Consider the following 17340-nt stretch of genomic DNA (forward strand, 5'->3'; position numbering starts at 1 on the left):
TTTGACTTTGCGAACTTATTACCTAATTGAATAACCATAAAATATGCCGAACTTTGTTAACATCACTTCAATTCATCCACTTGATTTTGTTAGAATATAACATTCTGTCTACCCATCAAAAACATTTGATTTAGATATTATGAAAAAGACACACTAACCTTGGAGTTGTCACAATCAGCATCCGGATCTCCCTTACGTTTTGCCTCCTCAAGGCCACTGAAGAAGTTTTGAATAAACAACTTGGGTTTCAGGGGTAGATTCTCATCCTCAGGGTCCTGCAAATACATCAAAGGTCAAATTAGAATAAATCATCTAAGCCTAATATTTATTGAAAACGTTGCAAAATCAACACCAATTCACTCTACTTGAACCAACCACCAAACCAATCATCACCAAAGCATCGGTCAGGGGTGCATCTCTGGTTAATCCCATCACACGCAACCACTCCGCTGACTGCGTTTAAAGCAATATCCAATTTCACTCAACTGCCCTATTGCCACAACCCCCGGGGCGGGCGGTGGCAAGCAAAAACTCATCAGGCCCGATTACATGCAGTTTCATCATTCTATCGTAAATTATATGCATCGTGTGCTTTTCGATGTTTTTGCTTTGTCTAAGTCTGCTGCAGCCTGCTTGAATGGAACGTGCGCTGTGTTGTGTTTTTGTGCAGTAGATACTGATGGTTCACTCTTCAGCGACAGCAACGAACTGTTGCTGGTTGACGCTGTTGTAAATGTCAAATTATTGCTGGACGCAATTTCATCCGAGGTGATATATGCCAAGAATCGTTAAATTTAAATGGGCTATCTAAGGTGTCGAGTGGGATAGTTATGGCCATAAACAGGCAATTCAGTGCTTAGATTTAGTACCCACCGAGCTCAGCGCGGCAATGACCGATCCCAGAAAGTTTCCGAAGAATGCTCCGTTGTTGTCCTAAAATGTTTTGATAATTATGTTAGAATAATGTTACGTTTATTAAGAAATACATTTAATTTGTTTCTAGTGAACGTGTTCAAAAATGAGATTTCTTACAGCGCCTCCGCCGGAAAAGCCTTCGATGGCAATACCTACGTAGCTTCCCAGAACTTTGCCGAAATTTTGATCTCCCTGAAATGAAAACATTCAAATCTTGCGCTTCAGTTGTACCAATCAAATACGAACCCCGAGCAAACCAGCGAGTAGACTTGCACCTGTTCCCAGTAAACCGGGAACGTCCAGACCATCAGGCTGTAAGAAGCACAATTATCAATGACTTTAATTACAGCTATTGGTGTAGTGAAACTTACACCAAACAGATTCGTTACAGCAGCCGACAGTGCCCCAACCAGTGCTCCCACGTCCGATCCCTCGTCGCCACCGCTCAGATTGGCAATCAATCCCACCAAACCTCCCGGCATTTCCTCCTCGGACTCCGATTCCGACTCGTCTTCATCGCCTCCCAAGGTTACCGTAATTCCATTCTCTTTACTATCCTTAGCTTTCACCCCGTTTCCACCATTCGCACCTTCGCCATCGTCATCGTCGTCCTGCCTTCTCCGGAACAGCGCACCGATGTTATTTTCCAGGTCCTTTTGAACCACCGCTTCGTAGAAGCTGTAATCCGGCAGCCGATTGGTGCCTCCCATGCTGATCTTGGCCTTCACTGCCGACGCATCCACCTGATCCATGGTGGCCAGTGCATCGTGGCTCTCCAGGTATTGGACGGTTTCTTTGATTTTTTTCGACAGTCCGTTGCGCATCCGGTTGATGTGGCGGTTGACCTCCCGTTTGATTTTCTTCAGATCGTAGTCGGTTTGGTTGAGGTTCATAATACCGGGATTTTTCCGCAGAAGGGGTAGCGTCGCACCGGCTGCTTGTTTCTCACGCTGGAATGCAAATGTAGTTAATTAGTCATTATTTTATTTTTCAAAAGTGTTAAAAGGAAGCTGGTGGTGAGGAATGGACTTTTACGAACTTCTATTCATTAAAGTGGTATTATTTGAGGATTTTTTGGAATGGTAATAATTTTTTAAATTAGTTTTCAGTACGAAACTTAAAGCTATTGAAGCATGACCAATATACGCCATCGAGACCGCACCAAAGTGTTGAAGTGGCGCGAAAAATCGTCGAGAAGCCCGACATGGAGCGGTAGAAGTTCGAAGTGAGCAAAACATCGTGCGCCGATGTCATTCGATAAAAAATATCCCATCTTCCACGTCTTCTACGAATCCCCAGCATTGAGAGCAATGGAACAAGCCATCAGAACAATCAACTACCATGAATGTTAAACAATCCACAAGCGGCATAATGCCTCCATCGGTGATCCTTTCTCGCGAAGCCGAAGTCAACGCGTTAACATGACTGGCGAAGGCATTCCACTAAAATAATTTAATAAAGTCGCCTCTCCACATCTTGATATTGAAGGGACCATCGTGATAAGGAGAGATCAAGGAATGGAAGAAATATGGAAATGGGATCTAGTAGCAGATCGAACAATGCTCGTTGGTATGAAAAACGACAACAGATAGAGATATTTTTATCGAGAAAGGGGGGTTATCGAGTTGTAGAATGCCCTAAAATGCACACAAGCTGAAGTCCTGGTTTTAGGTGGGACGCTAAACAATCCTGACACAACGATCCTCTGACGTGACAGAAGTTTTGCGCAGGCCCAGCAAGCTGCATTTAATAGCAATAATTACGAACGACAAAGAAGATAATACGACTCGATACAATCGGCAAAGACCTAGGCGAAGAATAAAGGATCACGATTAGAAGCTTGGAACATGGAACTGCAAGTCGCTAGGTTTCGCAGGTTACGAAAGGATAATCTACGATGAGCCACATCCCGCAATTTCAATATGCTGCAGGAAATCTGCTGGACAGGACAAAAAGTGTGGAAAAGTGTCGATGCCCTTGATGCCCCGAGGCGGTTACCTTCTACCAAAGCTGTGGCACCATCAACGATCTGGGAACCGGCTTCATAGTGGTGGGCAAGATGCGCCAACGCGTGATTGGCTAGCAGCCAATCAACGCAAGAGTGTGCAAGCTGAGGATAAAAGGCCGTTTCTTCAACTGTAGCATCTTCAATATGCTAAAATGAATCTTAGTGAGGAATGTTGTCTTCTAGGAATAGAAAAAAAACTTCTATTCTTACTTTTAAACTATCTATTTGACTCGAAACCGGTTGAAACTACCTTACACTTGCGTGGCGCTTAAACTTTCTATAATTTGAAATTGCTCACCAAGCTTTTCTTCACGTGTGCGAAGTTTGGCGTACAACGTGGTATGATTTACCGTTAAGTTCGTAATGCTGAAACTCCGTATAATAGGAAAGATTATTTTTCTCGGTAGCGTGCATGAATTAGACTGAAGTGTACGCTGCCGCTGTAGGCAGTCAGTAGTGGCAACTAGCTACCGCCGAAAACTGGTCCTTAATTTCTAACGCCCGTTTAATTATATATGGCATGTTCCTATGGAAATACAGTAGAGTAGAGAAAACAATTATCCTGTCGATATTATTAAAATTTCTTTTAAAAATTTGTTTGAAAACTTAAGTGGAATTTCTCGTCAAAATTCAAAATAAATTATCAACTACTGAAAATTGACCATGGATATTCAAGAAAATTTTCTTCGGGAGCTGACAACATTTTCTGTGGATTTTCTCGTCGAAGCTCTGAATTCTGTATGGAAATTTAAAAAATCTTGCTTTGAAACGCTGAAGAATTTTTTGTTGAAAATAATAAGAGTAATTTACAATAAAAATAAAAAATCGGGGAACTTTCCATGGCAAATGAGAAGAATTGCTAATGAAATCTCAGCATTTTTTTTTGAAAATTCGGTTGATTTTTTTGGAAGAAATTCATGTGAACGGAAAAAGTGTGTCCTGTAGAATCATGCAGAAGAAAATACCGTCGCTACCGATTAAAACTACAACGATCATCGTTGTCAATGATTACTGGACTGGCACACATCTCTAGACGCAGATTAGATTCATAGACCGAAAAGAAGGGGGGTCTCGTAGTGTAGTTGGCTACACGTTCGCCTTACAAGCGAATGGTCATGAATTCGATTCCCAGCCCCTCCACCAAACCATCGTCAGCCGCTGGATGAGCAGCCCATGCAGTAGCGTTTTGGGGTACCGCCACGGCTGCCTGATGACGACTGACAATTTGTTCTTCTCGGAGGCATACCTCCAACGTTACCCGGATAAATGGCTGCCGAGCAATGCAACGATCATTGGATGCACGACATGGACAAACTGACACAATGGACTCACGATGAGATGTACTGGCATGGACAACAATAATGGTAATGGGAATCTAAAATTAGTTGCTGTGTGGATTCTGTACAGCAGAATATCACAAAAGCGGTTAAGTAACACAGGTGCCTAACAAATCAAGAAAGTAATAAAAAAACGAAAAAACTGGAAAAAGACGTTCAGAACAAGTGGTTAACGATTTCTGACAGACAAATCGATCGATATTGATACTTCTCGCTTAGCTTTTCAAAAGGACCTAAGTAACATTTTTTCATGAATTAATTTGAGTTCAGCAATCAAAAGCTTTCATGGTTTTCTATTGGTTGCGCTATTCAAATTAAATCATGAAAAAATGTTATTTAGGTCCTTTTGAAAAGTTAAGCGAGACTTTGATTCGATTATCGTAACGAATCAAATATCTGTATTTTGAAGTATCGGAACGTCCCAACACACTCAGTTTTTATTTCTGCAGCTCGGCAAAATCCGCCCAGCCGTTTGCCCAGCAAAATAAAAAACTGATATCCCGGCAAAAATGACGTTTGTTAGTTGGTTTTTGGCAAATTATTGTAATTTGTAATTTTCGTAATTTGTAATTTTATTCATTCAGTTTTTATGATCCTGTGGATCTTCTTGTTATTGGCATTACATTCCCACACTGGGACAAAGCCGCCTCATAGCTTAGTGTTCATTAAGCACTTCCACAGTTATTAACTGCGAGGTTTCTAAGCCAGGTTACCATTTTTGCATTCGTATATCATGAGGCTAGCACGATGATACTTTTATGCCCAAGGAAGTCGAGACAATTTCCAATCCGAAAGACCTAAATTGCCTAGACCGGCACCGGGAATCGAACCCAGCCACCCTCAGCATGGTCTTGCTTTGTAGCCGCGCGTCTTACCGTACGGCTAAGGAGGGCCCTGATCCTGTAGATACCGACCCTATTTTCAGGCAAGGGAATTTACGGATTTCAGCAGTTTTGACAGAAATCTCGGCAAAAAACACGTTTGCTGGGGCTCGGCTGTGCGAATCTCGGTAAAAGTTCAATAAATTGCTAAGATCGCGGTAAAAAAATTTAGTATGTACTCCACGCACAGTCCGACGTAATGCTGGATTATTGACGAATGGTGCGTTGTTCTCTAATAGCTGTCAGCTAGAAGGCGTTTTGCCTCATGAGTTCTCCGGCGGCGAAACATCACCTCTTTTTTAAACGTGCATATTATCAACATGATTGAGATTTTCAACAATTTCTAGAAGTTCCATGAGGTAAAAGTACCCGTACACGAGATATCTACTCTCTATTTTAACGGCTCTTGATGCTCTTTTGGCATACCTATGAAATTACTATCCAGTCCACCGCAGTATGCCGTGTATTATAATAATACCCACACTGTTAAAAATTCTGAAAATTACACGCTATGGAAATATTTGGACCCATATTTTTGTGTTCAATAGGCTCAATTTAACATCCAACTTTATCTTGTGCGCAATACTAAATACAAGCTCCATAGTAACGACGACCTTTAATTTTAAAAAGTAATGGAAGAATAAGGGATTCGGAACTCAAAAGAAAAAGCAAAAATATGTTTGAACTTCAGTACCGATGCATGGTCAAAATCAGTATTATACCGCTTATTGTTGAGCCGAAACTGATTGAGGGACGCGCCTGTAAGGTGGTGTAAGCCATTTTCGAAGGGTATAAATAGCGGTACCTTAATATAAAGAGGCCTTACATTAAGCTTGAGAAATATATGAATAAAAACCCTGATTAATCCACCTAGCGGTAATGGTGCCTTTCTCGTGCATTATAAAAATAGTATTTTGACCATTACTCTTGAGCCCATAGTCCGATTTGGCCAATTTTCAATAGGAAACAATGGTAGAGTATCCTGCGTCGTTGCGAGTAAATCGGTTAAGGATATGTGCCTGAAAAATGAGTGACATTTTTTTTCTGTGAAAAAAGTGGTATTTTGGTCATAACTTCTGAGACCATAGTCCGATCGGACCAATTTTCAATAGGAAACTATGGCAGAGTGTCCTGCGTCGAATGCAACTTGTTGCGAGTAAATCGGTGAGGGATAAGTACCTGAAAAATGAGTGACATTTTTTTTGGGTGGGTGCGCACAGACGCACACACATACACACACACACACACACACATACACACAGACATCACCTCAATTCGTCGAGCTGAGTCGATCGGTATATAACACTATGGGTCTCCAGGCCTTCTATAAAAAGTTTGTTTTTGGAGCGATCATATAGCCTTTACCGTATACTTAGTATACGAGAAAGGCAAAAACAAATACTTCATTTCTTCTCAATAGAAATGGAGCAGAAAGACATGCACTAAACAAATGACACGGGTATACTACAAAAGTTCAAGAAAATGGACGCAGTGGCTCAACCCGAACAAAAAAAATCCTCAATTGACCTGCATTCGGACACGGCCGGCGCTGGTATTGAAAATTTTTGGGTCACCAGTTCTTATACATTAAAGATGATGTTGGTCCCAAACTTCATCTGAAGGTTCTCTGTTCACGGAGTAGCAACCGTGGGCGGTCAATCATGCTCATTAGGGTGTCCCAAAATTAAACCAAGTCTGGGATTTTGGGGCTCAACCTTCAAATGAAAGCTTAGGGTATAACAAAAGAAAAATTGTTCTACGACAACTCTGGGAAATGACGTTTAGGGGTGGCCCCGACGCGTTTTATGAAAAAAGTGCATTTTTTATAGGTAACATCGAAAATACCAGTATATCGGAAAGAAATTCGATGAAACCCATCCATTTTATATTTTTTACATTTAACTTAGGGTCTATACTTTATGGTAAAACTTTGATACCGCATGTTTTAGGTCTATATATTTTTCACTGATGCTTTAAATGCCCAAAAATTATGAATTTTTCTTAATATTTTTTTATTAATGCATCCAAAACGGGTATCCGTCATAATGCTTCCGAAACTAGATGTACATAGAAAGATGGGGAATTTTATAACGAATATTTTGCTAAAAATAGCAACCTTCTATCTCTATCCGTTTAAAAGTTATTCACGATTTACTGCAGCTTGGAAAAAGACTTTTTGAAATTTCGGATCATAATAACTGGATCATGTTTAAGTAAAAAAAACGCCTACTTTTCCGTATCAACCAAATGAGCGCTTTAATAACCAATATAGTATTCATATGAGTTGCATAAAATTGATTTTAATACTTATTTGAGTGTTATAATGGAAACCCAACGATGGACCAGCAGTAACATGACTGACTACAAATTGTTCAGTTAGTCTGGGTGAGTGCTCAAATAGATTGATGAATATGGTTTCAAAACTACCCATAGGTAGGTTCAGTTTTCGTGTGATGGTTTGTCGAGCTGTGCAATGTTTCTCGATAACATGGAAATTAGTTGTTTTGTGACCATCTTGATTTTTTGCAAGAACGATCATGTGAAGCAAATCCAACTAGATCATTTTGATATCGATTTGTCATATTTTACGCCATATTGAAGCTCATTTTACGCCATTGCAAAAATAGTGTGTGCAACTAATTGCAAAACACGATTTTATCAGCACTCGTAGTATTTATCTCATTCGGCAAGCCTCGTTGGATAAACGTACAACCATGCTGATTAAATCATCTTTTTGCAACTAGTTACACAGATTACTATTATCATTATTATTTTATAATGCATATTGAAATATTTGGCATCTACCATCTACGGAATCTCTGGAAATAAGAACAATCTACCCTAATTACGAACTATTTTGCCTACAAATACTGAATACAATGATAAATTGATTGCATCGATAAATCGGGACCAAAATGATCCAGCCGGATTAACTTCACATGATCGTGCTGGTTAAAAAATCAAGTTGGTCAGAAAACAATTAATTTCCATGTTATCGTGAAACATTGCACAGCTCACCAAACCATGAAACGATAGCTGAACCTACCTATGGGTAGTTTTGAAACCATATTCATCAATCTATTTGAGTACTCACCCAGACTAACTGAACAATTTGTAGTCAGTCATGTTACTGCTGGTTAGGGTGTCCCAAAAAAAATCGATGTTCGAAAAGTCATGGTGCTCAACCCTGAAATGAAAGATATACCTGTCTGGATAATTTTTGTAGAACAAATCGAATTCCTAAAAAATCGTTTAGAGGTCGCGCCAGATCGATTTTTTAAAAATAAGCTTTTTTAGGTAAAAAACTAAATATTGGGTCCTTTCGCAATTTTTTTTTTTTTTTGAGGATCACCCATTCGTTTTATATTTTTTTTATTTTTCTGTTGATATTTGCCCATATTCTCCATGAATTAGTTATTGGTATTATGCGTTTTTACAGCCTGCAGAACTTTTTAAATATCGAAAAAACACATTTTTCTGACCAATTTTCGAAGTTATTTCATCCTCACACAAAAATAATTTTTACTCGTGCAGAAAAACTTACATACCACAAAGAGCTATTTATAAGGAGTATTTTCATAAATAAAGATTCAAGAAATGTTGTTCTGGGGCTAAGATATTGCAGTTTTAGTAAATAGTCAAAAGTGTTCAAATTCGGTACTTTTCTCTACATGTTATAATTTCATCAAAATTGCACCACTATTTTAATTTAAATTCAAAACAATTAAAAAGCAAATAAATGGGAATAGTATCTAGGTAACGTAGCTTTTCTTTCCAGTGGATTTGGTTCCCTGAATCACAGGATTTGGCCGAAGAAAGTAGATCGACCCAGTAATAAAATGATGTTAATATGTAGCCATATACAAGTAATCAGGTTTACCATGATCTCTTTATTAGTTTTGATTCAATCATAGGATGCTTTTCACGCAATTCAAAAAACAAGGCAGGCTCAGCACGTACGTTAAGATTCAGTTTGTACGTTAACACGTTTCGTCTCTACTATCTTCGCACAAGCTGAACTGAGACGATGCTTACTTTTTACTCTAACATGTGGCGTTAAAATGTGCGTCACTCTTGACGTGTCACTTTTCTTACGAGCCTACCTTGTTGTCTGTATACCGTGATGCTTTTGATATACACGGAAGTTTTGGAATACCCATTAAAGGAGGCAAATTCACCCATTTTTTGAAACTGTACTGAGATGTCATAAAATGGGCATTTTTTTCATGATCAAAAAAGAGTAATTTTACCCCATTCACAAGTATCGTTTCCAAAAGGCTAGATGGGTAAATTAGACGCATTACAAATATTTGAAAGGTACAGTCGCCATTTTTCAAGTTGAAAATTCATTTTTGTTTCAAAGACGAGTCGAGAAAAACTGGTCATTACGGCAGCAAAAGAACTATAGAAAATAATCTACATTCTTCTGAAGCATGAGGTAAGCTAAATTAATTTAAGTTTTGGCTGTGAATTTTCGCGCGAACGAAGAAAACTAGTATCCGTCATACACAAGTGAAAATAATAGAAAAATTGTTTTTCAGTGAAAAAGTTTCCGCTAAATAATGGCCTACAGCCGTAGCCTTGCGTCACTGACCATCACCCTTAAGTTACGAGCTGGATGACGAGCGGAAAAAAGCATCGTGTTTTGAATTCCGTTTCCCTATCCGACAGTAGGGCAATCGAGGTCTCGATCGAGGTAGCAATGGAAGTGAAACGAGTATCGCAATGTAAACAGAATTTCATTCCGGATCCGGAGAATGGCCTGTCTCATCATCGAAGGATGGTCACTGCAGCGGCTCTAATGGTGGGGCATCATCCAGGTTGAATAACAACATGTACCTGGAGCAAAAGTCAAAGGTGGCCTAATTCGAAGCCTCCGAACCGGATTTGTTTGAGGAAAGGAACAAGGAGGTTGAGCACTTGAATGTATAGAATATAAGTTATCCATTTGTTGATTTTGGAAATTGCGATATAAATAAAAAATGAACATTTTCATGTGTTTTAAAATAAAATCAGAATATAAATATTTCATTTGGATTCAATCTAATTCATCCTAACCTCAATCATTTTGTTTTGATAAAATGAGGATATTTTACCCTTTTTCTAAAGAATAGTCAAGAGTCATAAAAACCCATTTTTTGAAGTTCGGAGCACGTACTCATTAATGAGTAAAAGCGATTTACCCATTAAATGAGTTATGCCGCTTTTGTTTGAAATGGGTACGAAAATACCCATTAATGGGTACTTGAATGCTACCGTGTATCATATGACAGTCAAACAATTTTTTCGTCGTATCAGTTCGACAGCTTTTCCATGAGTTCACTTGAGATATTTAAAAAAACGGAATAAACGTAAAGTAAAAACGGAAAAATGACAGTTCAAGGGTGACGCATATTTTGTCGCCACACTTTAGAGTACAAAAGTAAGTCTGCTGAGACCGTAAAGCATCGTCTCAGTTCAGCTTGTGCGAAGATAGTAGTGACGACACATGTTTACGTTCAAACTGAATGTTTACATACGTGCTGAGCTTGCCTCGTTTTTGAATGCCGTGAAAAGCATCCTATGATTGAATCAAAACGAATAAAGAGATCATGGTAAACCTGATTACTTGTATATGGCTACATATTAACTGATGGGTGTGATATCATTTTATTACTGGCTCCATTTACTTACTCCGACCAAATAATGTGATTCAGGTAACCAACTCCATTGGAAAGAAAAGCTATGTTACCTAGAAAATATTCCCATTTATTTGCTTTTTAATTGTTTTTAATTTATATTAAAATATTGGTGCGATTTTGATGAAATTATAACATGTAGAGAAAAAGTACCGAATTTGAAAACTTTTTGACTATTTACTAAAACTGCAATATCTCAGCCCCAGAACAACATTTCTTGGATCTTTATTTATGAAAATACTCCTTATAAATAGCTCTTTGCAGTATGTAAGTTTTTCTGCACGAGTAAAAATTATTTTTTGTGTAAGGATGAAGTAACTTCGAAAATTAGTCAAAAAAATGTGTTATTTTCGATATTTAAAATGTTCTGCAGACTGTAAAAACGGAAAATACCAAAAACTAATTTATGGAGAATACGGGCAAAGATCCACAGAAAAATAAAAAATATAAAACGAATGGGTGATCCTGAAAAAAAATTGTGAAGGGACCAAATATTTGAATTTTTACCTAAAAAAGCTCATTTTTCAAAAATCGATCTGGCGCGACCTCTAAACGAATTTTTAGAAATTCGGTTTGTTCTACAAAAATTATCCAGACAGGTATATCTTTCATTTCAGGGTTGAGCACCATGACTTTTCGAACATCGATTTTTTTTGGGACACCCTACTGCTGGTCCATCGTTGGGTTTCCATTATAACACTCAAATAAGTATTAAAATCAATTTTATACAACTCATATTAATGCTATATTGGTTATTAAAGCACTCATTTGGTTTGTATGGAAAAGTAGGCGTTTCTTTACTTAAACATGATCCAGGTATTATGATCCGAAATTTCAAAAAGTCTTTTTCCAAGCTGCAGTAAATCGTGAATAACTTTTAAATGGATGGAGATAGGAGGTTGCTATTTTAGCAAAATATTCGTTATAAAATTACCCACTATTCTATGTATATCTAGTTTCGAAAGCATTATGATGGATACCCGTTTTGGATGCATTAATAAAAAAATATTAAGAAAAATTCATCATTTTTGGGCATTTAAAGCATCACTGAAAAATATATAGACCTAAAACATGCGGTATCAAAGTTTTACCATAAAGTATAGACCCTAAGTTAAATGTCAAACCCAGATTAATCCACCTAGCGGTGATAGTGCCTTTCTCGTACCTTTCGGGTGAGTAATTTCTACGCACTTTTGGTGAAAAAAAAGTATTTTGACCATTACTTCTGATAGGGACTTTCCGATACTTCAAAACATCGATATTTGATTCGATTTCATTTATTACGATAATCGAATCAAAGTATCGATATCACCGATACATAAATTGGAATGAAAATATCGATATATCGGAAAATCAAATGATGTTTTAAAAATGAAAATATTTAAAATATATTTTATGTATTTATTCATTTACTATCGTATTACCGTATTACCAATTTACAATAATTATTAGAAATTACTATTTTTAATCCAATCCGCTTCTAGAGTGTGCCAGTCCAACAATCATCGGCGGCGCCGTACGTCGTAGTTTTACCCGGTAGAGACAGCGTTTACGGCACCTCACTGACCTCACTATTTTCCGTTCGCTAGAAAAAATCAACTGAAGTTTCGAGAAATTTGCTGATTTTTTTTTCTGTATTTCTCCTCGGGTTATTCTGTTTTTTGACAATATTAAATTCTCTCTTCAGAATTTCCAAGGAAGTTTTTAAAGTTTGAACTTAATTCTTAAATAAAATTCAGATTTTTTTCAAGAAAATCCATTAAAATATTCTTAACAGAAAAGGAACTTTTCTTAAACTTTCACGAGAAATTATCCTCTTTGTATACATGGAATTCTCTTGGATTTCTTCAGGAAATTCTCCTTGATTTTCACAGGCATTCTTCAAAATTATCGCAAAAAGTTCCATCAGAAAAAAAAAATCAAAATTATCATCAGGAAACCCTAGAAATGTTTTCAGGAAATTCTGTTTAATTCCTTCAGGGCATTATTTTGAAGAAAATGTTCATGTTTTCCAATACTTTTACCTCCTATTTCCACAAATCTCTTCCTAATTTCTAAGTTGATTTATCTAATTTATCATGGGAAAACGCCAAATAGATAATTGCATTCGCAAAAGGATTTAAGGACCAGCGGCCTGACAGATGTTGCACAATGGTGCATCAATGCAAAGTGTCGAGTTGTCAAAACTATTTGTGATGACAGCGCACACCTTACTCCATCCGCTCTACCGAGAAAAATCCTCTAAATCAGTAAAAATACCGCATTCTGGATCCATTTTGAAAGAGGTATTTTTTCTTCACAAAATACAATACAATGAATCGCCTGCTTTGAGCGTGCTTACAGCGGCACACTAGGAGTTAACTTTCTGAAATCAGTATGGCGAAAGGCATCTAAGGTTCGATTTCTCAAAATTAAGCACTTTCATCAAAAAACTATTTGGTAGGCATGGTAGCGGACACCTTCCTACATAATCGGTACCAAATAGTTTTTCATGAAAAGTTTCTTATTTTGAGAAAACCCGCGTTAGATGACTTTCGCCATACAAATTTCTGGCGGTTAACTCTTGCTGGCTATTTTGCGCATATACGATAGCGCCTGGATGTGACAGCGGCGGGTAGAAAATCGGCCACTGCCAATAATTCATTGTTATTTTTGTGTTACTATGTTCTGATACAATATATCGATATCGAAAGCAAAAATATCGATATGACCGATACATTGAAAGCTAAATATCGATCCAAAAATATCGAATATCGAAACCAAAATATCGATATTCCGATATATCGGAAGTATCGGAACGTCCCTAACTTCTGAGCCTATAGTCCGATCCGGCCAATTTTCAACAGGAAACAATGGGACCGGATTCTGCATCGAATGCAACTTCTTGCGAGCAAATAGGCTGAGGGTACATATGTGACTAAAATGAGTGAGATTTTGAAAAATGTACTTTGGCCATAACTCCGAATCCGTCAATTTTCAATACGAAACAATGGGACAAGATTCCGCGTCGAATGCAACTCGTAAAAGATAAGTGCCTGAAAAATGAGTGAGAATTTTGTACGTGTTTCTTATGTAAACAAAAGAATTTTGGCCATAACTTCGAAACCCATAGTCCGATTGGGCCAATTTTCAATACGAAACAATTGGGCAAGATTCTTCGTTAAATGAAACTTGTTGCGAGTAAATCAGCTAAGGGCCAATTTCTTCACCTTCGCTTAATTTTTAAGCGGTGCTTACCCATACGTTTAAACCTGGTTTAAGGCCTAAGCGGAGGTGAAGAAATCGGCCCTAAGAGTAAGTGCCTAAAAAGTTAGTGAGAATTTTTCTTATACAAAAATATATTTTGGCCATAATTCCGAAGCCCATAGTCCGATTGGGCCAATTTTCAATACGAAACAATGGGACAATATTCCGCGTCGAATGCAACTTATTGCGAGAAAAATCGTTGAAGATAAATGAATATATTTTGGCCATAACTCCGAAGCCCATAGTCCGATTCGGCCAATTTTCAATACGAAACAATGGGACAAGATTCCGCGTCGAATGCAACTTGTTGCGAGCAAATCGGTTAATGATAAGTGCCTGAAAAATGAGTGAGATTATTTTGCGCACACACATACACACACACATACACACACACATACACACAGACATCACTTCAATTCGTCGAGCTGAGTCGATCGGTATATAACACTATGGGTCTCCGGGCCTCCTATAAAAAGTTCGTTTTTGGAGCGAACATATAGCCTTTACGTATACTTTGTATACGAGAAAGGCAAAAATATAAAATGGATGGGTTTCATCGAATTTCTTTCCGATATACCGGTATTTTCGATGTTACCTATAAAAAATGCACTTTTTTCATAAAACGCGTCGGGGCCACCCCTAAACGTCATTTCCCAGAGTTGTCGTAGAACAATTTTTCTTTTGTTTTACCCTAAACTTTCATTTGAAGGTTGAGCCCCCAAAATCCCAGACTTGGTCCAATTTTGGGACACCCTAATGCTCATGCTCATGCTCACATTTTGTATGATTTTTTTGTTTGGCCTTACTGGGATGTTTTACTACATATTTTTCCACATGTTACCTGTTCTTCGAAAGTCCATGAACAAATCTTTCAGAAACTTTCTAAACAGTTAAAAAAGTTACCGTAGCCGAAGATATTGGCAGTTAAACAATGCATTGGTTTTACAAAAATTAAAAATTGATGTCTATATCTTGCCCTAGCAGCACATTTCATTTATTTTGTTTACATCTAAACAGATAACACTGAATTAACAATTTGACGCCACAATACACGGTTCGAGGCCGCATGTCTCCATCCTCGAATGCGCCCCACGCTCGCCATGTCGTTTTGCACCTGGTCTGCCCACCTCGCTCGCTGCGTTCCACGCCGTCTCGTACCTGCCGGATCGGAAGCGAACACCATCTTTGCAGGGTTGCTGTCCGGCATTCTTGCAACATGTCCTGCCCATCGTACCGTTCCGGCTTTAGCTACCTTCTGGATACTGGGTTCGCCGTAGAGTTGGGCGAGCTCATGGAGCCACACACCGTTCTCGCAAATCGCCAAATCTGGTCCCAAGCACCCGTCTCTTGAATACTCCGAGTACTTGCAAGTCCTCCTTGAGCATTGCCCATGTTTCATGTCCGTAGAGGACAACCGGTCTTATTGGCGTCTTGTACATGACACCTTTGGTGCGGTGGCGAATCTTTTTTGACAGCAGTTTCTTCTGGAGCCCGTAGTAAGCCCGACTTCCACAGATTATGCGCCTTCGTATTTCACGACTAACATTGTTATCAGCCGTTGGCAAGGATCCGAGATAGACGAATTGCTCTACCACCTCGAAGGTATCCCCGTCTATCGTAACACTGTTTCCAAGGCGGGCCCTGTCGTGCTCGGTTCCACCCACAAACATGTACTTTGTCTTGGACGCATTCACCACCAACTTTTGTTGTTTCACGTTTCAGGCGGGTGTACAGTTCTGACACCTTTGCAAATATTCAGCCGACAATGTCCATGTCATCCACGAAACAAATAAATTGACTGGATGTGTTGAAAATCGTACTCCGGCTATTACACCCGGCTCTCCGCATGACACCTTCTAGCGCAATATTGAACCACAGGCACGAAAGTCCAGCACCTTGTCTTAGTCTCCGGTGCAATTCGAACGAACTGGAGTGTTCGCCCGAAATCTTCACACAGTTTTGCACACCATCCACCGTTGCTTTGATCAGTCTGGTAAGCTTGCCAGGGAAGCTGTTCTCGTCCATAATTTTCCATAGCTCTACGCGGTCTATACTGTCGTATGCCGCCTTGAAAACAGATGAACGGATGATGCATTGGGATCTGGTATTCACGGCATTTTTGAAGGATTTGCCGTACAGTAAAGATCTGGTCCATTGTCGAGCGGTCGTCAACGAAGCCGGCTTGATAACTTCCCACGAACTCATTCACCAATGGTGACAGACGTCGGAAGATGATCTGGGATATCACTTTGTAGGCGGCATTTCTTCTCCTGAAAAATGCAGGTCTGCTGTCTCCGCTTCCGTCTATAACGTTCCACGTTCTGCCAGTTCCCGTGCTACAGCGCGACCGCCAACGCTGCGTCCTTCTCGTCCAGAATCTGTCCGCACTTTCGTCGAATCAATCGTTCCGTTGACTTTTTCCCACATACCCGACGTTGTTCTCGGATGCGTCGTTAATGGCTGCTTTGACTGTATTCCAGCAGTCCTCAAGAGGGGCCCCATCGAGCTCACCCTCTTCCGGCAACGCTGTCTCGAGATGCTGCGCGTATGCAGTGGCGACATCAGGTTGCTTCAGTGGCTCAAGTCGCAGTCTAACCATCAGTGGTCAAAGTCGATGTTAGTACCACGATATGTCCAGACGTTGATAATGTCGGAGAAGTGCCGTCCATCATTCAGAACGTCGTCGATTTGTGATTCTGTCTGCAGTGGTGATTTCTAGGTGTACCGATACGGAAGGCTGAGTTGGAAGTAGGTGCTGCGAATGGCCATATTCTTGGAGGCGGCGAAATAAATTAGCCGTAGGCCGTTTTCGTTCGTCAGCCGGTGAGCGCTAAACTTCCCAATAGTCGGTCTAAACTCCTTTTGGCCAACCTGTGTGTTCAAATCTCCTATGATGATTTTGACGTCGTGGCCTACGCAGCTGTCGTACTCACGTCCCAGCTGCGCGTAGAATGCGTCCTTATCAACATCAGTGCTTGCGAAGTGTGGGCTATGAACATTGATTATGCTGAAATTGAAGAACCGATCTTTGATCCTCAACCTGCACATTTTTTCATTGATCTGCCACCACCCGATCACGCGCCTTTGTATATCATTCATCACTATGAAAGCTTTTCCCAGCTCGTGTTTGTTGCCGAAGCTTTGTCAGATGGTGTGACCTCTAAACGTTCGCACAATTGATCTCTTCCAACAAACCTCCTGCAGCGCTACGATGCCAAATCCATGGTCCTTGAGCACATCGGCGAGTATGCGTGTGCTCCCGATGAAGTTGAGAG

The 17340-nt window shown here is 39.4% G+C and overlaps 1 protein-coding gene across 2 annotated transcripts in view; it reads right to left on the reverse strand.

Moving 5' to 3' along the window:
- Positions 1-17340, reverse strand: part of LOC134211645 (uncharacterized transmembrane protein DDB_G0289901) — a 33251-nt gene that overhangs the window by 5631 nt on the left and 10280 nt on the right. Inside the window, exons 1-5 of one of the 2 annotated variants that reach the window (XM_062688743.1) lie at positions 1287-1859; positions 1162-1227; positions 1033-1107; positions 874-933; positions 159-275 (exon numbers count right to left, since the gene is read on the reverse strand). In XM_062688743.1, coding sequence (XP_062544727.1) covers positions 159-275; positions 874-933; positions 1033-1107; positions 1162-1227; positions 1287-1808 — 840 coding nt within the window. In that variant the 5' untranslated portion in view covers positions 1809-1859. Of the gene's footprint in view, positions 1-158; positions 276-849; positions 934-1032; positions 1108-1161; positions 1228-1286; positions 1866-17340 lie in introns of those variants that run through there. The other variant, XM_062688734.1, reaches the window with a different exon arrangement.

Source organism: Armigeres subalbatus, chromosome 1, assembly GCF_024139115.2.
Source record: "Armigeres subalbatus isolate Guangzhou_Male chromosome 1, GZ_Asu_2, whole genome shotgun sequence".
NCBI classification, from domain to species: Eukaryota; Metazoa; Arthropoda; class Insecta; order Diptera; family Culicidae; genus Armigeres; species Armigeres subalbatus.